At 45.4% G+C, this 23,402-nt stretch overlaps 1 protein-coding gene across 2 annotated transcripts in view; it reads right to left on the bottom strand.

Annotated features, from left to right (window-relative positions):
- TMTC1 (transmembrane O-mannosyltransferase targeting cadherins 1) overlaps positions 1-19,162 on the bottom strand; it is a 148,713-nt gene extending 129,551 nt beyond the window's left edge. Inside the window, exons 1-4 of one of the 2 annotated variants that reach the window (XM_037389547.1) lie at positions 17,066-19,162; positions 4,783-4,960; positions 3,006-3,079; positions 1,659-1,835 (exon numbers count right to left, since the gene is read on the bottom strand). In XM_037389547.1, the coding sequence (XP_037245444.1) occupies positions 1,659-1,835; positions 3,006-3,079; positions 4,783-4,960; positions 17,066-17,385 (749 nt within the window). In that variant the 5' untranslated portion in view covers positions 17,386-19,162. The remainder of the gene's footprint in view (positions 1-1,658; positions 1,836-3,005; positions 3,080-4,782; positions 4,961-17,065) is intronic. The other variant, XM_037389546.1, reaches the window with a different exon arrangement.
- Positions 19,163-23,402: the final 4,240 nt, after the last annotated feature.

Raw genomic sequence — 23,402 nt, 5'->3', positions numbered from 1 at the left:
CTTTTTTCTGCAGAAAATTGGTGTTCTGCCTCTTTTTAAACAGAAAAGAAATCTCTACAGGTTGGCGGAAGGAGTGCATGAGTTTCGGCAGCATGTAGAAGTCTGCTGGTTTTCTGCTGCTCCCTAAAAAAGTCAGATACAGTCATAAAATCCCACCACAGATGGAAAAGTACACAATACATGCAACGAGAGCAAATATGAAAATGCAGCACATCTGGACTAGAGAGCTTCATTCCTGCAAGCTAAATAACTGCCACATCTGGGCAACTGGATGCTACTGAAGCAAAGAAATAACCTGGAGAGACCGCTGGAATGTGAACCTATGGGAAAGTACAGATCTACAGGAGACTGAGGGGAGGGGGAGGCACAGATTTTTCCCTGATTAATTAACATTACTATTACCTTTAGCCAGGCAGCTCCTGGAACACACCTGGCAGACTGTAAATGCAATTGTTATCAAGAATGCCAGCTGTCAGTCCCTAGAAAACCCCTTGCTGGCTACTTGCTCACCAGTTACATCGTTATGAATTACTTATCCAGTCAAAATAGGAGAAATCCTCTGCCGATCCATCATACCTGCCCTCTGATTGCTATAGCTGCTGAAAGAGCCAGAGGGAAGGCAGGTGGGCCTGAAACATGGTCCATCCCCTGTTGAGACCTAGAGGAGGGGCTGAAATGGGAGGAAATCCAGGAAGCTCCTGAAAGAGGACAGCCCCTCTTCTCCTCCCTGCATTTGCTGCTTTCACAGTGCGCCAGCTCTAGCGCTCCCCAAACCCCTCTGGGACCTGATTTAATTTACTCCTGCAGAAACACAAATTCATTGTCCTTTTTTATAACCCAGATACACTCGCTCACGCAGGGGCATGACAGCCTGCAGCGCCCGTGGGGCAGCACCAGTGGGAACATGAGCAGCGACGGCAGGAGCGAGACCTCCCACTCTCAGTGGCAGTAAGCCCTTACATTCACTCATCAACAGCTCTGCACCAGGTATGGTTTGGGAGAGAAATGCATAAGAAACAGCTTCTATCAAACAAAAGACTTCTGACTTTTAATGGAGATACAGAATAGCATAACTATTTGTGACACCGAGTGAGGGATACAAAGTATTTGATTTTTCTGCAGTGACTGCTGAGAGCTGCTCATTATTCCAATAATTCCAGAACTAGCTGGGTATTTTCCCTCTTTGTCCATTCTGTACAGACAGAAAGGATCAGACCTGATTTTACTGTTAAACGTCGTATGATATTTCTACGACCATGACATTGTGACTGATAATCAAGCAGATGTTGCAAGTGGAATGGAAGGAGTTAAACCAGAGAAATTTTAAGATGTTGATACTTCAGTCAGAACTCCAACAGAAAAAATAAATGTTAGTCTTGCCAGAGTGAATTGAGCATTTTAGAGATCAGTTCTTCACAACTGGTCTATCTACCCAGCAAAAGTTAACAGGCAGCAATAGAGTAACAACAAAAACACCAACCAAAAAAACAACAAAAAAATAGAGAATGAAACTTTGGTGCCCTCCAAATTTGTCAAATGTATGCCATCTAATTCAGCAGGGCAAGTCCATCTCCCACAGTGCTGTGTATAATAATACATATTTTGCACATACAGGTGGCAACTCTTTGAAAACATATCAAGCACAGTAAGTTACTTACAGTTTGAGCCCATTGCAGGAGAGCGAAAAAAAGTCATAAACCAAGCACACACCAAACACAGTGACTCCAGTTTCTTTCACCAGCATTGCACATGTCCCAAGGAATAAACTAAGCAGCAAAAAGAATGGGGAGGCAGTGGGAGGGAAATGTTCCCCAACATAAAGCTGATCCACACTCCTGAAAAACAGATGAGACAAATATTTTAACTTCTCTGTGATTTTCATGTTTACTACATTCACACAAGTACTGAGATACTTTTCCTTTATTTCTTAAGATGCTGGTAATAAGTGACATGAACAATCTACACTGTTTGCTGATTAATGACAAAGGCTTACACAGAACAGGAAGGCAAAACACAAATGTTGAGAGGTACACCAAGAATTTGAGCACAGGAGGGAAAAAAGACAAGCAGAAAAATAAAGTGGACTTGAAATAGTCAGAAGACAACAAAGTACAAAGACAGAAAGGGCAGAAAAACACCTCCTTTCTGTCATCTAGAACACGCATGCTTACTTCTCCTTACGTGACAAAATGCACTGTGCAAGTAAAAATTCCTCCATCCCACCCACACTCCCCTGAGTCAAAGATGTGTCCTAATCATTAACAGACTGGGCAGCAAGGCTGTAGGAGAGGGAGGAAGGTAAGAAAAAAGCAAAAATCAAGTTAGCCAATTCCTGTAGGGTCACTACCACTTTATACCTTTGAAACCTTCTGAAAACAGCATTGTGGGTTTGTAGCAAACAGCCCAAGAGATATATAAGCCATTTTTCCATGTGGCCATGACAACGCGGTCCTATTCCTGAATTCCTAAAGATGGGGAAAACCCATCTGAGTAAAGCTATTTCTTTATTTATACTTGTTCAGTCCAGTTTTAGGACACAGACCAGCAAACAGTGCCAAGTTTTCATCTGAAAAGGATGACTAATGGTCTAGACACAATCCTTAACTCTCCTAGACCAGGTATTTCAGAGTCCCACAGTCCCAGCACATATTTCAAAGGCAGACATGTGTTGGTCTGTCTTCACTACATACAGGTAGTTTGCCTTCAGCTGAAAAACTTTCTTCGTAATTTTTAGCTCTACAAGCCCTCCTCTAGTGTACGGTCAGCTGTAATGTCAATGGAAGAGGGGACTTTAAATGTTGTCTTCTCTTTTTATGTTTATTTCTTCTCATAAGCATCACTTATGGCACCCTGGCTGAAGGCAGGGGCCAGGGCCCTTCCACGCAGCAGTGCTGGGGGAAGTACCTCTGCCAACAAGCACCGAAAAATGACAGGTTTCCCTTTTGTCTCCTCCCCAGACAAGAGCATGTCATGATATTATCATAACCGATAACAAGGTTCCATACCTATTATAGGAGAGAAAAGCCAACAGAAAGAGTAGACAGGCTAGGACGTCCGCTCTGCCTACTATACCTGTTACCTGAAAGGAAGAGACAGGCAGGTGTAAAAGCACATATATAAAAAGGCATGTGCATTCAGTGATTGTTCCAACAATCCACACCAACTGCTACTATTCCAAGCTTTTTATTTTTCCGTGTTATCCTCCCTCAATCTAGCGAAATGTTACTTGTGTAGGATACGCTCAGTTTTGTCTGCTGCATTTCTCACTTAGCAAAATGAATAAGCCAACAGTTAAGTAATTCTTTACTTTCTTATTAAAATATTAATAAAGTTGCATAGAGAAATGCAAATTTTAGGTATCTGTTTACATTTTGCATAATAAGCCTCACACGAGAAATGCATCCAACTCCCAGAACCGAGATTTGTTAAAGAAAAAGACTAATGAAAGAGCAACTCTTTGGAGAAGACTTCTTATATAGGAATGAGTTAATAATTAATATTTGAATGAACTTTATCACCAAAAAGTGGTAAGTGGTATGTAATTCACTCTCTTTCAGAAAAATCTGAATTTATGAGTTTTTTCTGCATATTAATTAACCAAGTCTTTTAATAAGAAAGAGAATACTGAAGAAGAATGTGTAAACAGTCTTTTTACAAACTATTTGAATATTCCATTTCATAAAAATCTAAAAATGGCCCATAAAGCAGATAAAAGGCCCTTTGAAATTTCACCTCTTTTGAGATTACATAATGAAGCTGTATTCAGCGCTCTGGCATTTATTTTAACCTTTTTAAATTGTGACCCAGACAAAAATAAATTCAAAGAGCGCCTCTTCTAAAACCTCCCTTATAATATAAAGCTGTATTATCAAAAGGAGCCTAGCTGATTAGTTCAGAAGAGACAGCACAGGGAGCAACTGTAAAGCTCATGGCTTTTTGTTATTAAGGTAATCTCTCCTCAAAAGTTCTCAGCCACAGCAGCCGTTTCCCTTACTCATTTACAAAGGCTCATAAGGAAAGTGTGTGATGTTAATGGTATCTCAGCTAACGAGTGCGCTTCTTTTTTTAAGTACGGATAGCCAGCATTGCATCTCCATCTCAAAGACAGCAAGACTCATTTTATCTACAGAAGTACCTCCCCATGCTACAGGCTGCAGTTTTAGCATGACTACATCTTTAAATGTTTCCTTATAACTAACAGAAAGACATCCACCATGAGCTGTTGCTCCGTAAACTTAGCATGACATTTATTAAACTAACGAGTTTTTTCTGAAGATGATATCCCTAGCTTTTAATTGAAATCAATATAAAATCAATCCATGGGTCATATCACCTCTATCTGAGCCATCTCCTCCAGAATACACACTAATGCTCCCTTCACTTTTTCTCCCTTAAATTGATGACTATAGAAGATGACTGAAGGCATGCAACAATGTCCCAGCAGGAGAGCACAGCCTCACCGAGGTCTCTGGCTTCAGAAGACTCGACATTTTCACCAGCTGAATGACTGCCCATTTATTCCCAGCATCGCTGATTAGGGCCATCAATTAGACTTTAGTACCAGAGCAGAAACATGGCACATATGAATACATGTTTCTTAATGACTCCTGCAAATTATTTTAAATATAGCATATTCTCACCTTTGCTGCTCCACAGCAAAAATCACAACTACCATATTCTGTATGATTCAGAGGTTTCTTTACAAAAAATTATGAATTATAAAGTATGCATTTATTTTTAGCTTTTGTGTCACCGGGTTGTTTTTTTGTGTCACATACTTACAGCCTCAGTGTGAATGGGATGCACAGCAAAGAACAGCGCCGTGACAAAAGCAAGCCGACAGTCCTTGAACACAGCTTTGTCACAAGTGTACATCAGCACAAGAGTCACTAGACAGTGTAAAATTACATTCACTGCATGGAAATAGAAGGGGTTCATACCAGCCAGCAATATGTTTAACCTGTAAGGAAAGAAAACGGAACCATTACTAGACTGGAGAGGTCTTGTAATAGCAGGACATCTTTCAAAGACTCTAAATTATGCTTTTTGCCTGATTTGCAGTCTTCTAATCTAAGTGCTATTAAACTAATTAGTGAAAAATCACTCTGAACTTCTGTTCTATGTGATGATTAAAGACAACCACTTCCCCAATTTTTAAAATATGTGGTTGCATCTGGCAACCTTTTTGACATCGAGATGGGAGAGGCTTGTGCCCTCCCAGTACAGTTTACTGCAATGAGTCAGTGTCTGTGCTTCCTTAGCAACAAATAACACCGGCCAATATCAGAAGTTTGGCACTTGTCCCGTGTCCCTGTTTTTCTGTGGTTGTCTCAGCCACGTGGCAGCTTTACAATACAGGTAGTTATTTTCTCCTACAGAATAGATGTTTTTGCTTGGGAATAGCCAAGACAAGGACTCAGTAAGGCGCTGGAGCATCTGCTTGGTGTTACAGGTACATTTATTCCGATTTAACTTTCAAAGCACTTCCAGATACTGAAGGTTAAGCATTTATTTAAATGCTTTACTGACACTAGGTCTACAGTAAGAAGCTGGTTTAATAGTTAGCATTTTTATAAGGACACTGATGGTAAAGATAAGTTAGCTAACATCGCCCTAGACTCAATGAGACAATTAGGGCTCGTTACTTGTCTCATTCATTAAAAAAAAAAAAAACCAAACAAGTTGTTCTGACATTAGTTTGACAGCACGTATTAACACATTTTTCTGGTCACTGTTTTTTACAGCCAGCTTGCTCAACAGCTGTTCACAGGCTTTGCCTTACATGCAGTTGAAGATAATTCTCTTTAGAATTAACTGCATCTGTACATCTGGACAAATATATACATATATATACACACACGGTGTCTCTATCTAGGGAAGACTCCATATATGAAGAAGGAATTTGGAAGCACTAATGTTAAAAGATATTTTAAAAAAATTAAAAATGACAAGACACCCAGTGAAAAGAAGGCTCAATCTAAATATTTTGCATGTAGCTGTAAACCTGCTAAAGGGTCAGTAACCCTTCCTGTTGTTACTAACAGACTTCAGGTCTCCCGTGACATATATGGTGCAAAAGCCACTGAGTTGTTGCTGCTATGCAAACACCTTAGGGTTTTTTGTAAGACAGAGGAGGCGTGGTGTGTCTGTGACAGGCAAACATATGCTTTTTATACATACTCTCTACATTGCTTACTCATCAGCAACAGAGTGCCATCTATCCTGGGCTGCATTTTCCAGGCAAATCTAACTTTACCAGACCAGGAGTCTGTCTTGTGCACTCCTGCTCTGCTCCCACTGGAGTGTTTGTGGAGGCAATAGCTGAAACCCAGAGAGTTTGCAAAAAGTAAGATTTTAGCATGACTTGACTTTCCCCTTTGCAGTATGGGTTGATGCAGCTACATTTTGACAAAGACACCAGGCTGTGAGATTCAAGAATACACAAAGAGTTAGGGCTTTTTCTTCCCCCCCACCCCCCCAATTTCACCTCCAAGCCACTTCAGGGCAGCAACATACTTCACTTTCTCTCATTCCTACCAGCACAGAATGACAAGCTACAGCAAATGTCAGTAACAGACATCCAGACAGAGTTTCAGCTGTAAATATGCTGCAGCAGTGGGAACCCCCAAGCCTAAATCGTGTTTCCAGCGCACTGCAGGGGACAAGGGGCAGCACAGGGCCATCCTGCCCCGAAAGAGCCGAAGTTCCCACTCAGAGGCAGCTGCAGATGTGTGCAAAGGCAGGGACCACCTGCAGCACCCATTTCTTTATATGAATGAATCATTTCTGGCTGTAAATCAGCTGGATGGAGCACAGTCATCACCACTGCTCCCCCTCAAATGCCAAAGTGTGCTCTGGGCAACCTGATTTCTGGAGAAAGCAGATGCAGGCAGGTGAGAACAAGTGCTCAGGTTATCAGGTGATATGAACCCATGCACCAAAATGTGAGAGATTATAATTTATTTATTTGGCCAATTTGTGATGATCAATCACTAAAAACATGACATCTGTCAATACTCTTGAAAAAATCTCTGATTAGTCTCCATGGATCATGTCTGATCACTTCCCATCCTGCAAAACAGGTCTGCTGGCACGACAGGCAGAACCTCGTAGGGGAGGGATCTTCCTGCCGTCATCAGGGCACCTATCCCAAAAGCAGGGCATGCTCTTCACACCCCTTCTTGGGGCAAACATCAAGTCAACAAGGTTTGTAAGCTGCAAGTTACGCGATACAAGTTACTGAAAACAGCTATGTAAAAGCATCAGCCTCACAGCTTCGTTATTCCCCTGCATGTTCTTTAAATTAAAAAAAAATAAAATAAAAAGCAGAACAGAACACAAACGTAACACCACCATGATAAGCCTTCATTAAACAGCAATATGTGACTAAAGCATGCTTCATTGCGTGTTTTAAGTACCATCTTAGGTGGTCCATGAACACTGAACACGAATCTGTGCAGGTGCTATATTCACAGCAGTGCTTTTTTGCTGCTAAAGCTCTTTGTCATAAGAAATTAGGCCACATGGCAATGAAGGAAACATTCTTTTGTCCTGAAACAATCCCAGCAGAATGATTTTGAAACGTTAACAGTTGTTGAATTTATTGTATGTCAAACGGGTGAGCAAATCTGGGACTCCAAACAGTCTTCATCCAAGTCACAAGAACTTTGCAAAGCTCCCCAGCACACTCACGCATCCATGGGGAAAAAAGGCAGCCTACTATGGAAAGCCAAATCTGTTCCACTGTGGAGCAACTACGGAGTAACTTCTGGGCAAGGGAGCAGGAAGGGATGGGTAAATTAAAAATTACTTCTCCCTTCTTTAATACAGTTACAGAGGTTCAGTATTGTCTTTGTTTACTGGCAGCAGCATTACCATGGGAGTTGTGCAGTAAACATACACGGTATATGGCTCAACAAGTAAAAGATAAGGAATCTGAAAATTAAGAAGTGGTGTTTCTCCACCATAATGTTCATGAACAGAAGCTCTCACAGGCAACAACTGTACTCTGGGGCGGGATGGTGGTGTCATCTTTGTATCTCCATATCTAAACTGGCCCACAAATGGAGAAAGTATTTCATTTTTTAAGTTGCAAGCCCCAAAGACACCCATAGTAGCATCATTGCTAATTTGCAGCACTGGAAGACCTTAGGTGCTTCTGCATGAAGGTCTTTACATCTGTCTGAGCTAAAGCACAAATTGTAAGATGTGTGTTATGACCTTGGTAGAGCACACAGCTAAGAGAGCAGATGCTTTGGCCTGGCCAGACTTTTCAAACTGATTACTCATCAAACCAGAGGGGTGCTTGCAAATAATATTCTACAGATTTGGGACTGAATAAAGCAAGCGCCCATGCTCTTAGGAATGGAACCACTTGAAAGAGAAGGCACCACCATCTCAGACAAGGAGGTTTTTCCGCATCTGCCTGCAAAACACTCTGAAAAGAAGAGTTTTGCATTGCTTCAGCATCTCCCTGGAGGCAAAGAGTGTGCTAAGCTGTTCAAATCAAAGGCCCTCAAAAGGTCCAGGGGAAAAGGAGGGTAAAAGCGCATATACCAAGGAGCAGCCTCTCAATACTAGGTGACATTGACAGGTATCTCCTAACAGAGCTCCTAACTGACCAGCATCATCCAAGCTACCACCAAAACAAAAACTCATTACAGAAATCTCAGCATCGATCATGTGCCGCGTCAGGGCTGAGAAGGCTGCACTGACACATGTATTCAAGCAAAGACACTGGTCTGTGTCCAAGCGCTGCAGCGTGTGTGGTTCAGCAGGTCACACCCCAGGCACAGCACCGCCAAAACCACATGCCCAAGCAGGAGGTATACCAAAATAAGAGGTATATGCCTAACACAGAAATCCCTTTATTTTGTTAAGGCTAAAATGGATGTTTTCCAGGAACAGCAGTGTAGTTTGCCTTGCCACCTACAGCAGCTTTTCCGTTCCTCCGCCATCCACTCTAGGAGAAGGAATTACATAGCTCCACTCTCAGAAAGTGACTCTCACAGGTACCAGCTGTTGAAGGTCCACTGAATAGAGCTTGTAAAAAAGCTCTCCAGAAGAAAGCAAATCACTCTCGCTCTTAAAAGAATAAGCAACATCTATCAGCACTCCCAGTTAACCACTCGCCCTCCCTCTCGGCACAGCCACCTGGTTTGAAGAACGACATTTGTAGAGCAGGGACTGTGCACCATGGTACCCTCAAGCCACAGGCCCTTACTTGTCCTCTAGTTAAGTCATCAGGCAGGGACACATCTCCTTGGGTAAGCAATTCCCCCAACAGAGGGCCTGGAAACTGAGTGGGATTCGGTGACCTCATCCTTGCGGACCCAGAACCAGAGGGGTCTATGCCGCAGGAGTATGGGCTTGCCGACAAATCCCATGCATATCCAGTTACGGTATATAACAACCAGCGCCCCCGGGCTCTAACATAGAGCTTTTTATCCACTCATACACATGAAGACTCATTCAACTTTTTTAAGGCCTCTTATGATTTAATAATATTGTAAACCATAATTGGAGATTTTCTCTTTTTATAGACTTTGTTATTATCCCTGGGCAGCTCTTGTTTAGTTTAATCTGTTTTATTATTTTCAAAAGACTAACAAAAACCACAACACGTTATGAAATAGAAATGCACAGGATAATAATGGCAATTTGTTATAGCGAGTAACACTTAATGGAAAGTCTCAGAGCATCCCACACCTCATAAAACCCCCACTGTTTTTATAGAGGAAGGCTCACATGCAGATTTATATAAATTAATCTAACATACAAGGATGGATTAAGTTTCCTGTGATCTTTCCTTCCTTTTGGAATTGCGTGATATATATGGCAAACTTTATGCAAACTAATGCCCAATTCTAGTGCACAGTGGAATCCCCTAATAAACTCCACAGATGCACATACTGCGTGCCAGGAAAATAAGCACTTGCACTCCAAAAATGGTGCAGCTGCATCAGTGGCAATAATGGTTAAAGTTCTGTGTGGAAACAGCGCAAAGATTAATGAAAAACCTGTAGCAGTAAAAAGAAAATAAGCCCCCTCTGCAGCAGTGTTCATGCAATGGCCAGCACAAGCAGGATGGAGTTTCCACCACAGTGCAACAGCACTTTGTGCTGATTTGTGTTGATAATCTTTTCATAGTACAGTACAATGCCTCAGAATTAAATGGACAATAAGGCTTAAATGGTTTGTTACTTGATTTGCTATAAAGGGGATGGGTGAGAAGAGAGGCCATATCAATTCCCAAGCTATAGCAATTCCCTTAGTGCACAACAGTCATCACTTACAAGAGCACTAGTTAAATGTTGGCATTCCAAGCAGGTTATTGCTTTCCAGCATGGTTAGGAACAGAAAACAGAAATCACAATTAGGCTGGGAAGCAGTAGCACCTCTGAAGTAGCAAAGATGCCAGGGCAGAAATTTCTAGTGAAACCCTAGAAAGGGTAGTTTGACGATCATTCCTGTGTTAAGAATAGCAAAAGCATTATTCACACAGCTTTAGATTTGTCTCTACAAATGGCCTTGAAAAATTTTTAAAAAGCTATACAATGGCAATTTACAAACTGAAAAAACAGGTGTCATTTTACCTAGATCTTGAACAAAAGAGGGTTTGTCTTCAAAATTATTCTTGAGTAGCATCTCAGCAAGAGCAATGCAGGGAAGGAAACAAACAGCTCAAAGAACTCTTCAGCAGCCATCAAGTAGTCCTCTTCTGAGTGCAGAGAGAAAGAGCTAAGATGTGATTAAGAACCCAGCTAGGACAGCCACTCATCAAGCAGAGAAAACAACGCTAACAGAAATCCAGTTAAAGTTATTAGACCTAATGAAGACAGTATTTCAAACTGGGTGCAAGAGTTTTCTACCAAATTTGAAGTAAGTTTGGTCATCTTTTAGCTTGAGCTGCAGACCATAAAGGAAGGGCTATTTTAATTAATGCAAAGCAAACGAGGTAAAAAAAAAAAAAAAAAGAAGGAACAAAAAACCAAAACCCAATTCTAGTGAGTGAAAAAGAGTACAGGTCTCTGCCTTACCCCCTGTATTTTTTTCTTTAAATCTGAGCAACAATAAATGAGAAAGCCCAGGAAAGCAGTCAGAAACAGAGCAAGTAAATGCAGAGAAATGCCTTTAGCTAACCAGCAGCAGTCAGAGCACTTCATTTTCATGGACTCTAAAGACTACTGACAGGGATGCTCCTGTGAGGAAGAAGGTTGGTGGAAAGCTGAGCCTTGTAGGTAAAAGACAACAAAAGAAAATTAAGGGTGACATTGGTGCAAGAGGAATAGGATGCCAGATGAGAGAAAATCCCCAGGAATTGGTAGATGTTAAATAGAGACAAAACACCACTGAAGCAAGCGGCAAACATAGGTGTGACTGGATTCACCTCAGCCAAGTCTTCCAGGGGAATCTGCTTGGACCTTTTAGTAAACTCTTCCCCTCATAATAAAAGGCTTTTAATTCAAGAGACAGAAATCTTTTTGAGTCTCAAGGACTGAGAAAATGCTGTGCCTAGGCAGAAGTCCTACCTGTTTTGTACAATCCTCCTTGGCAGACGCTCACTTACTGGGCTCAGCTGCAAGCAGTGCAGCAGCAACAGACCCCCAAGCCAGGTCTTTGTCCTCCCTCCCAGGGCGGGGAGCTTGCCCCAACCCTTCCCAGGAGTCCTGTCCTCCTTCCAAGGAGTGCAAACGACCCTGTCGGTCCCCCTACAGAGAAAACAGCCCAAACCTACAAGCAAAAACAGACACCTGCTACAAAAATTACATTCAGGGAAGCAGGGGGACAGGGACAAGACTTCTTGTGCACCTGGAACTGGGGAAAAAAACAAGTTTTGGGGCACACACACACCCTCTCCCAGAGGTGAAACGGCAGCAAGGAACTCTGCTCTGTCTCAGAAGAAAATCTTACATGCCTGGAAATGTACCTGTATATTCCAACTATAACACAACCAGTCTAATAAAAGCAACTGCCTCTCTTCACAAGCTCCGCCTCGCCCAATGTGGCTACACCAGTACTACATCAATTTCATGGCAGGTATCACAGTCTCAGTATGGAGAGTGATTGCTATAGTGAGGGTAGAAATATTACAATAAACTGTACAGGAGAAATACTGGCACAACCTTAAATATTGTGATATTGCCCTAATATAGATGTACAGAGTGAAGAAAATACTTGTGCACTGTGTATTTAACCTGACACATTATAGCTCCACTATATTACCCTGTGATGTCAAACTGTAATATAGCATTAAATCAAGAACAAATAAAATCTAAGGTCTTTTTATCTTCCCCGGGTTGTTTTGGTTTTCTTAAGCTCCTTGTCCTTGAAACTCATGCCACTGATACCGCTGAAAAAATAGAAGGATCAGCTGCAAGCAACTAGATAGATCAGAAGGTTGGCAGTGACTTATTGAACTAATTCTCTCTTTGGCTATGTATTAACATCTAACCCAAGCTCAGAGTCACTTAAGGCTTTGATCCAAAGCCACTGGTAGTCTTACATTAGGCCCTTGGTGCCCACACAGAACACTGAACTGTTGCTGAAGGGTCCTATTTGCCTCCTAAGCATGTATGTACTCGAGCCATCCATGGCTAGCAGCCTCAGTGGGCTGACCTGGATGGCCGCCTGTTCTGCAGTCAGCAGCTGAGCACAGCCTGGACTTTTTAATTTATTTTTTTTCCCTGCCAGAGTACTAGTAGGATGGCTCTGTGCAGAAATTATGTACCTATATCTCTTCTGGTGGAAGAGTTGTGTTCCCTTTTACAGCTTGCCTCCCCAGCTTCTCTCCTCCTGGGCCACCAGAGCCACCCAGCAGCAACTGGAGTGGACATTCTTACACCCCTCCCACAGGGCCATGCAACTTCCCAGTGAACAGTCACTTCCACCTCCTTCGAGGAAGAGCAGGTGTCTCCTGGGCTTCTCTGCCCACTGTCACCCTCCTGAGTCTCTGTCAAGGCTACATGGCCTAGACTTGTTCACTACCTTCCTTTTTGCCCCATCTTCTGTCCCTGGTGAGCTGTTACTGGAGGCACCTCCCCCACCAGCACCTGCCTGGGCAGTGCCCTCCACCCCACCACCAAAGGGGCTGAGCAGGCTGGCCTTTCCCTTCTCCACCACCTGCCAAACCAGGAGGCTGATCTCCAATTCAGAGTCCTTAAATCTTGGCATCGGGGTTTTCTGAAAGGCTTTGTTCTCACCAGTTCCTACCACTGCACACCTTTGGGCTAAGCCCGCTCTGCTGCCGACTACCTCAAACCTCCATCACCTGTTTGTTTCCGGGCTGAAAAATCTATCTACATGGGGATTTGGTAGACAAGAGAAAGAGGGTAGGAGACAGCATCAACGATTGCAGCTCCTGCTTTAACAGTTGAGAAACATTTATGCAAAACCACTGGAACCAAGGGAATAAATGATTCCCTGAACTTCTGCTAGCAGAGACACAGTGTAAGACAGAAAGACCCAGTTTAAATATAAAATCCTGAGTGAATTACAGAATTGGCAGTTCATTTTGCACTCCCCCCCCCCTCCCCCCCTTCATCTTAACATTTGATAGGGAACACACCAAGAAATAGTATACCCTGACTCCAAAAAGCCACCTTCTTTAGAAAGAAGTATACTGAAACACTTCTTGGAGAAGAAAATAGCAGGTAAACATCTCTGAGTGACATCAACTGGAGAAGAGAGCATGAATTAAGTTTTTCCTAAGGACTGAGCAAAACTATTGCCTACCACCTGAAGTCCTGCGCAGATGAGGAGTTGTGCTAGACCTGTCAGCTAACAGTTATTCACATGTAATAGGAATGTTTCTGAACCAACAGTTTTAACATTCCTTTATTGAAGTCAAGAGAAAAGGTGAGAGAAGTTCAAAGATGCAAAACAAACATTTAATTCAACAGTCCATGTGCAGCCTTTTTTCCCTCTTCTGATGTTAACGCACATAAAACAATGCAGCAGTTCTGTGAATATTTTAAGTTTTGCTTAATAGTTCCAGTAACATGGGCCACTCTTTATTTTCCTCTGATCATTCATACTGACAGATCCAGTGTGAATAATGTCAAATACTTGAGCACTTTTCACTCCTTGGCTCCAGAGCATTTGCCTACTGGAATGAGGACTGTCACTTAAGATTTCCAGTTCATCAGGGACACTGAACTACTGTTACAAAATTTCAGCAATGTCTGTTTAAGATTTTTTTGACAGTCGGGTGATGAATTTTTTTAATTGAGATCATTTCAGGCATACGTAGCATCTATGTAGGATACGTTTAGCCTAATGAAAAGTCCAGAGGGCATCATGAGTCCTTCTTACTTTCACAGCCACAAAGGACAGAAAAAGTTTCTGCAGATTGGCGGATCTGTAGATACAAATTTCAGCCCACCCTTCACATCTGTTCTGTACATGCAGTTTGGATATCTCCCAGATTTTTAATCTTAGTACAGCAAGGCTCAAAACAAGCCTTTCCAGATGAAAGTTTCATGCAAGAGAAGCAGAGCCACTAGGCTACTATTAAAAAGCCTTGGATTTGACCAAATTAGCACAAGAAAAGAAATAAACAAGCAAATAAAAAAATAAAATAGACCAGAATACTTTGGTCCCCCCTTCCCTTCCTCAGCAAGACCCTGCAAAGCACATGCCACACAGTTTTCTCAAGTACCCTAAGTGGATACAGTAAATTCTAACAAAAGTATTAATGAACAACATTCATTTCAATTTTGTTAGAAGTCTATTTCTGTTGAGCATTTTACAAGCATCAAGGTAAATCCTTTTTCCTTCTGCAGAAGCTGCAGCGCAACAACCTCTGGCTGGGCAAGGCAGGGTGGATGGCTTGGGCAGGCAGAGTACAGCTCAACCACAGGCTCAGCATCACTTGGCACAAGCTCTCTGAAGCCTCTCTGGAAGTGCTGGGAGTTTGGAGGATCCACTTCACCCAGATCTTAACATCTTCCTCTGGCACCCTACTGGTAGAAATAAAATGGGAAGAATGTGGAAACTGGAGAGCTGGGAGGATATTTGGAACGCAGTGGAAATAATCTTCCTCTGCAGCCAGGGAAGATAAACGATTCCTTCCCTATTACAAATGCAATGCCAAGTGGTGAACAAATGACTCTGCCTTTGACCCTATGTCTTAGCTGCATGGTTATTATAAGCACTTGAGGGTAAAATTTTGCTCACAAAAGTCAGTCTCACTGATTTCCAAAAAGGATTAGATGGAGACAGCACTTCATCCTTTTTTTCCTAACTGCCCCACCCCCCTTAAATAGCAAGGGCAAAACCGGTTCAGAGTCAAGACATATAAATGGGAACTAAAGCATTCAGTTTCCATTCCGTTATTAAAGTTTAAGATTCTCCTGCTAATTAGCATAATGTAACTGCAAAACCTGATCCAGGAGGCCAAGCCTGGTTCCAGCACTGCATGTGGTGTGGTCAGTGGCGATACACGCATGTTCGCTCACCTCTCAGGTTACCCCCACATGTATCACTAGAGTAATGAAAGAATCAGACAGCTCCCCAAACGGCAACAGTTTGGCTGGCACCTGATGGAGAAGGCACTCTGCGTGCACAAAGCCGGCTCTGCCTGTGGCTGCCGACACCCCCTCCGCTCTCTACAGAAATCTGCTGAGTGCCCCTTCGCGGAGCAGGTACAAAATGTGTCCTTAACGATCTGGTATACAAGGGTCTGTGCTGTTCAGTTTTGCTCTATCAGGGCTATGCCACCCATGCCCATCCAGCCCTGCTTCGCCAGCGCGCCAATGCCGATGGCTCTCAGCTCCAAGCCCGCCCTTACAACTGAAGGGCAGCAAGTGCTCCGTGGGAGTGCCAAAGGGATGCTGCATTCCCCAAAACTGCCCTTGCTTCACAGAAACACACGATTTCCACGCAGTTCATGAAATGTTAATGTCAGGTATTTTTACGAATAATACGATAATTACCCAATTAGCAGGGTCAACCACGTTGCAGTAACACCTCCTCCCAGCACGCTTACCACTGTACATAGTTTGTTCCTTATGCCAGCCATAGGTTTGTAACAAGCACCTACCGAGCACCTACGGACAGGGCCCTAGTGCTAAACCTCACCCAGCGACACTAGTTCTTCAGTACAGTTCCCTGCAAACACCCATCTCATTATTAGTTACTAAAACGTGGTAAACATTCACCATCATTTACGTTTCATTAGAATAAAATGAGAACAAGCTAACAGAAAGTATGACAAACCGTATGAACTGTACCTAAGCTGATCTGCTACAAACTACTCTCCTCGGGGAGAGAGAGAGAGGTGTCTGTTTTCCTTCCAGGATTAGCAGCGGTAACTGTCAGCTGCTTTGCCACTACTGAAGTTCTCTTTATTCCTGTAAAAGCGAAAACTCCTCCTCACCAACTCTGCCGGCACACAGGGAACATCTGAAGCAGCCGAGGCTGGCGAGGAACTCCGCGAGTGACATGAGAAGCTCGCAGCCGCGACAAACGGCGCGTTCCCCCGGCGCCAGACCCCTGTGCTTAGCGCTGAAAGAAGAGGCAGGGATGGGGACGGGTCCGCTTCAGAACCGCACCGGGTGAGTTCCTGGCACGAACGTGCAGCGGCAGAGAGAAGTACGGGCGATGAAGCGGAGGCACTGACGGGGAATGCGACTCGAACACCCTCCTCAGTCACCGGAGCCTACGGAAACGCTCGGGTTTCCCTTTCATCCCCCGGCCACCTGGGGACCAGGCGCCACCTGTTCCCACGCCGCCAGGGAAGGGGGGACCCGCCGGGGCGGCAGCGGGCTCCCGGGGCGGCAGCGGGCTCCCGGGGCGCCGCGCCGCTTCCCCAGCCAACTTCCAGCGGGCCGGGCCGCGGGGCCGCCCCGGCGGCTGCAGCACCCCCGCGGCCGCCCCGTCCCGTCCCGCTCCGGGCAGAAATGCTGAATCACGAAGCCGAGGACGCGGGACCGGAGGCGACGGTGCCGGGGAGCTCCCCCTGGGCCCCCACCCGGGGCCGGCCGCCTCCCTCCGCCCGGGCGACGGGTCCGGGCGAGGCGCCGGGCGGCGGAGGGGGAGCCGCGCTGCGGCGCCGGGCACTTACTTGAAGGTGAGGACGCAGAGGGGCCGGTAGGACTTGTGGCTGGTGTTCTCGGCCATCCGCTTGCCCCAGAAGTCGTTGGCGAAGGCGGCGGCCACGGGGGCGGCCGCCCGCACGTCGGGGTTGTTCACGATGGCCCAGACGTCGTCGTGCACGAACTCGCCCCGCAGGGAGTTGCCGTAGCAGAGGGCGCACAGCCCCGCCAGCACCACCGCCGCCGCCGCCACCCCGCCGCGCCGCCCGCCCGCCGCCGACGGGGACGGGCAGCGGGGCGGCGCGGCTCGGTCCCGGCTGCGGGAGCCCAGCGCCGAGCCCGTCACCATGGCGCGGGTGCGGGCGAGGGGCGCCGCGCTGGCTGCCCCGGCTCCGCCGCCGCCGCGGCGCGGGGAGGCAGCGGCGCCCGCATGGTGCGGGGCGGGCAGCGGGGCCGGTGCGGAGCGGGCAGCGGAGCGGGCAGCGGGGCGGGCAGCGGGACCGCCGCCGGCCGCGCGCGCTCTGCCGAGGCGCAGCGGGCCCGGCTACAAATAAACAGCGGCCGCCTCCCCGCGCCATCCCTCCTCCTCCTCCTCTTCCTCCTCCTCCTCCCCCCTCCCCCCGCACGCATGCTCCTTGCCGCGCTGTCACCCCGCCGCCACCTCAGCCCGTCGGCGGGGTGGGCTCTGCCCGGGGTGGCCCCCGCACGCCGGCGGCGGGAGGCTGCGCTGCCCGCGGCGGGGCCGGGAGCGGGGCCGGGAGCGGAGCCCCGGAGCCGTGGGTCGCCCCCGTCACTCGCGGGGAGGCGGGCGGCAGGGCTGCTCCGCCGCCTGCTGCCAGGACCCCTCGGCCCCCGCCGGCATCCCCTGCACGGCCAGCCGCGCCGGGAGCAGCGTCCCTGCGGGCCATGCTCACCCGGGAAGCGGGGACGTCCCAGCCGTCTCCGTGGCATCCGCAGCGTGCGTGCCGATCCACAGCATCCACGCTGCTCCACAGCATCCACGCTGCTCCACACCACCCAGCCTGCAGCATCGCCTGTGCCAAACAGCCCCCCGCTGTGTCCTAGCGCGGGAGGCATTTCGGTGCTGTGGAACTTTTGTTCTCTGCTCTGGTCCATCACCTGTCCCTCCTCCAAAATCACCTGAGCGCTGCCTTCTCCAAAGCATTATTCTGGTGACTGCAGTGTGTCTGTCCCCTTCCAGGACCTTTCTTGTAGTGATGACAACCCCCAGTAACTTTTGCTTCAGGAAGGCTGTGTTCAGATCATTTTTCCAGGCACCTATAAAAGGTATGTGGCCATGGCTCTTCCAGAAAACAAAAAACCAAGGACTCTATTAATGTTTTTTCTCATTTTAAAACCTCCTGCTTATAACCAAAGAAAGAACACTGCTTGGCAAAGAAGATTAGATTCAATGAGGTGAATGAACATACTGGACGTACTTTGAATTTGTTCTTGAGAAAAGATACACTGAGCATGGTTTGCCACCAGCCCGTGCAGTTCCGAGCTGCTCCGAGAGCGTGCCTGTGAGCGTGCCTCCTGCCTGTGGGAAAACGAGGGGAGCGGAAGCTGTGAAGAGTTCATCCAGACTGTCCTGGGCAAGCCCTCTCCAGGAATGCTTTTCCCCCCAGCATATTTGGCACTTTGACCGATCTGGTATTTTCCAAGTGCAACAGAACAGGCTTTTCAGATGCACTTTTGTCACAGCTAAAAATAAGTCCAGCTAGGATGGCATGTTTATATCCAGGACAGAAGGAAATTCCACCAGAAGCAGGGCCATCAACTCAAACTTTCCCTAATGTAGCTGATGACATTTTAGCAGTCAGCTACCCGGAGCTTTTCCCAGCATCAGAGACCATTCACAGTGGTGTGTTGGTATCCATTTTCACCAAAGTTTCAAAGCTTCACACGTAAAGATAGACTCCAACATCTGTGCGTGGGCACGGAAAGAGAAACAGCCTGGTATCCAGAGGCATTGAAGTACTGAAGCCCACGAGTGCCCAGCAGCTCTGGAAACAAAGTCACTATCGCAGAAATGCTTAAAAGGTGGAATCGGGACTTTGTTGAATTAAAATGGTGACAGTTACTGGGAGGGGGGTGAGTGGAAGGATGGACTGTAATGTTGATGGAAGCAAAAACAACATGTGTAAGAATTAAAGGTTGAAATTGCCTTACAGTAGACTCCAGATAATACTTGAAATCCTGAATTACTCCACCAAACAAAATCTGCAACCCCCTATAGGTCTGAAACAGGCAGCCAAGGGTCTCATTGTTCTCCGGTGCAGATGTACTGCACGTGGGTGAGCGAGGCAGCCTAAAGCAGGGCCAGCAGCACTGCTGCTGAGCCCAGCAAACCCAGTGCACCCAGCAGCCCAGCTGTGCCTTGCCAGGCTGCACCTCCCAACAAGACTCCCATGTCTCTCTGGTCCACCCACTGTGGACCAGGGTCTGCACAGCCTTTCTCACTGATGTCTTTCAGCCTTCTGTCCTCCTTCATCCCAGGTTGGGGCAGCCCGCCAATAGCCCACTCCCACCACAAAACAGGGCCCAGGGCTGCCATCAGGCAACCTGATGTTGGGGCAGGGGACAGGTCTCACCGTCCACTGGCCAGGACTGTGGTACATGTCCCTGTTGCGTTACAAGTCCCACCATCCGCCCTTTGAGATTAACTAGTTCACCACATAAAACTCACAAAAAATGCAGAGTTCTAAAAGGGTAAATTATGAAGAGGTGATGAAAAACATTTTCTCATCAAGGAATTTCCTGTCAATATCTTATGACAGTAACATACACAGCCATGCAACATCGCACAGTACAACCGACGCACTCCACAAAATAAGTAAGATTGCTTCCTGTACAGATCTGCAACTTTCCACTCACTTGCATAACGCACCATGCTTGATAACACCAAAAAGCACGGAAAGAGATGGCAGTGCTCGCCCATTCAGGACTCCTTCTGCCCTCAATCTCCTTAGCTGGCCACCAACACTGGCCATTGGCTTTCAACTGGCATGGAAACCTAGAGTTTGCAAGAGAGAAAAACCCTATTTATTTTTTCATCTGTTTTCTTATGCCCTTATTGAAATGTTACATGCAAAGTGTAGTTAACACTAAGTTGTCAAGTTTCTTTTATGGGAAGAAAATCTATTCTCACTTCTCCAAGACAAACCAGATCTTTCCTTTCTTCCCTCAAGCAGACATCTAAAAGAGACAAAGCAATGTTCCAGTCAGCCGAGGAGGAAGAACCGCTGTTCTTCACAAGACCTGCTGAAATACAAGCACATAGTCTTCTCCTTTCGATCCACAAAGGCAAACATTACCTCATCGTGCAGCAGTCGCTGTCACAGACTGAATTCAAGAAGTTTTCTAGAAGTCCTGACCACCAATAAAGAAACTAACAGCAAGAAGTCAGAATTCAGAGAGCAGGAGAATGTTGAATGCTGCTGTATACTGGATCTTAAGTCTCTACATATATATGCATATACATGCAGGCATATACACAAAGGGAGAGGAAAGAGAGAGAGAAAGAAGAGAATCCAGCAGCTCCAAAGCTGCTTTGCCACTTCCAAAAATATCTGGTCTAATAAGAAGTATTTCCTCCTACTGCAAGCCTTGATTCTTTCTCTACCTAAAGTAGCCATGTCATCATTTCTGAAATGTAAAGGCAAATTGCTTCTCAGAAAAGCCTAGCTGAGTTCTGGAATCATGCGTGTAGCTGAAGCACTCCAGCTATTTGACTGCCTACTTGTATTTGAATCACAAGTTTCATGCCAGCTATATAAAAAGAATAACAAATGGCTGTTAAAACTAGAGGCCTTGAAACTAATTATGTGCGATACTCAAAAAAACCTTGCTCTGCTAATTGAGCAGAGCTCGTTACTTCTGAAGTAGGAAAGTTTAGCCTCCACTTTGAGTAAAACATATGGCAGGGTATACAAGGCATTAGGCACATTTGAACTGTTACACTTCAAAGGGTTGAGCACTGATTGATCTGTTATTATCTGAAGATGGCAACTGCTCAAAGGCAGAGAGAAACTGCAAAAGTTTTGAGTTTCAAGCTTAAATGTGGAGTTCTGAAGGGTGTAGCTTTGCATTGACTGATTAAAGTATAAGAATGCAGTAAATACAATTTAAAAGTTAAATTGCCATATGGTCATAGCTAGAGGTAGATTTCAAAAGTAGCATATGTAAATAGTTTCTTGCTGTCTGAACAAATAATTTTACATTTAAACTAAGTCATTTGGTAACTGGTGCAATTGATTTCTGCTTGTAGTCAGTTACTGAATGGTTCTGCAATTCATTTCAGTAGCCCCAGGATGAAACTCTGTATCTGCCACGCATATAATCTTTGGTTGATACAGATTATGTTCATACAGTTAAAAGCAAAAAAAAAAAAAAAAAAAAAAAGAAAGAAAGAATGCGCCAGGCACCAGGTTCTGCTAGCTATTAAAGGAAATTGCCATCTTAAATGAAGGAGTGTTGCAAAACCTGGAACCAAGTTTGGCATCTTTAATCCAGCGTGCCATCTGTGCTGGAAGAGCTTCGGAGAGACAGAGAGCAATCCACGTGGTCCAGAGGCCCTCCAAGGAGCTCAGTGCTGTTCAGTACATTCTTTTTAGTCAAGTAGGATTTGAACTTTGGAGTTACCAAGAGCAATGAAACAGTGCAGTGAAAGGCTGGACTGGGCTGGGAAAATCCCAATTATGATTCTTTTTGCTTGTTACCAAATTGCTTCTAGGTCTATGCAGGCTATGGAAAGTTTCTCTTTGGTGAATTCTTCCTAAAGCACAGTGAAAGTTCCTGTGTTTTTACTTTCACTTTCAACTGTGGCCAAGAGCCAGAAGCAGTACAAGCAGGAGAGGAAAACTTCTTGCCCTTAGTACCCTGGTCCTGTGATCCTTAGGAGACAAAGAAATCCAGTATTCTCAGGATGAACTCTTCTTTTGAATAGGGATGTAGTGTTTTAAGTTCAGCCCACAACCAACCCCCCCAATAAGCCTTCATCCTGTGGCAGTCATGGCGTGTGCTAACTATTAGCTCTGAAAATTCAAGCCCCTCAGTTTTTACAAATATCAGCAAGAAGATGTTGTTACATGGTAAGCACTGTTTGGTGGATCCCCATGGATGCACATTTCCCATCCCTGACACAGACGGCAAGTAACACAGAATCCTCCATGACCCATTTTCAGATCCATTTGTCACCTGTTTCATATGCTTGTGTAAAATGAGAGATTTCAAGCTGAGAAAAAGCTTGCCATAGTTGTTACTGGATTAGAGGGAATCTCCTTTTCAGCTCATACAACAAATACATTTTCTGCCTTTGAAGACCCAGGTTAAGCCTTGGTCTACGGCCAGGATTGTACAGAGTCTTTGAACCTCCGCAGTGGATGGAACATCCACGATTTGACAGGGGAGAGGCATCCAGCAAACAGTACAGGGTGACTTGGGTTTCATAGTTGCAGTTTAAAGGTCAGGGACAATACAAAGGTGGGACAAGTCCCAGCAATGAGAATAACAGGATTCTTTACTTACAGAGCAGAAGCAGACCGTAGCATAGGCTGCTGAAGTTGCCCACTCCAGTGGATTCACTCACTGGCCAAGGAGATTAGTACTTTCCATTTTTTTGTGCGTGATTTGGGTGTACAGAACCCCATGATGGAATGGGGAGTGGAGGAGAGAAAGCGTTTTTCTTTCCTTATAGAGCATGAATCTGCAGTCTTCCCCCTCAAGAAGCACTGCAGAAATTTCGCAAACCCAAAAAGAGTTCTCAGTCTTGCCCTTGCCATAAAGATCTTTTTTATTGCATCACAGCAAGGGAAAAGTGCAGCCTAGAGGGCTTGAGTCGTAGAGTTATCACTTGTAACATTCATCTATTTCATGCTGATTAATTACAAGGCAGTTTAAGTTGATTTTTTATGTACTTCATGAAAATCAGCTAATGGCTCACAATCACAAAAATTAAAAAGGGAAAACTCAGCTCAAGATAGGCCCATTTCTGGGTGAGCGAACGAGGGATTCGGACGACCCAACGTTTTATTTTCACTTACAGTGCATAGCCCTGGACTACATTTTTCTCCACCTGGAACATTGTTTCTGAGCACAAGCAGGTCAGAATGGGTGTGACGCTGTTTAAAGCAGGGATCTTGCTAGAGAGAAGTTGTTTTAAGAAGCTTTCCTGAGAAATGGACATTAGTAACTCAAGACACCATATGCTTCCTATGAGGCAAGGGCACATGTGAATTGTCACATGGCTGTAAAGCTGGATGCTGAGCTGCTGGGAGCACTGAGTCAAGTGCAGCATAAGGACCAGATTGGGGCTCAGCACTGATCAATATTTAGTGGTTGGGATTCATATTGCTCCTGCAGTGA

This window comes from Falco rusticolus, chromosome 5, assembly GCF_015220075.1.
Source record: "Falco rusticolus isolate bFalRus1 chromosome 5, bFalRus1.pri, whole genome shotgun sequence".
Classification (NCBI taxonomy): Eukaryota; Metazoa; Chordata; class Aves; order Falconiformes; family Falconidae; genus Falco; species Falco rusticolus.
This window is presented reverse-complemented; position numbering and strand designations above follow the sequence as displayed.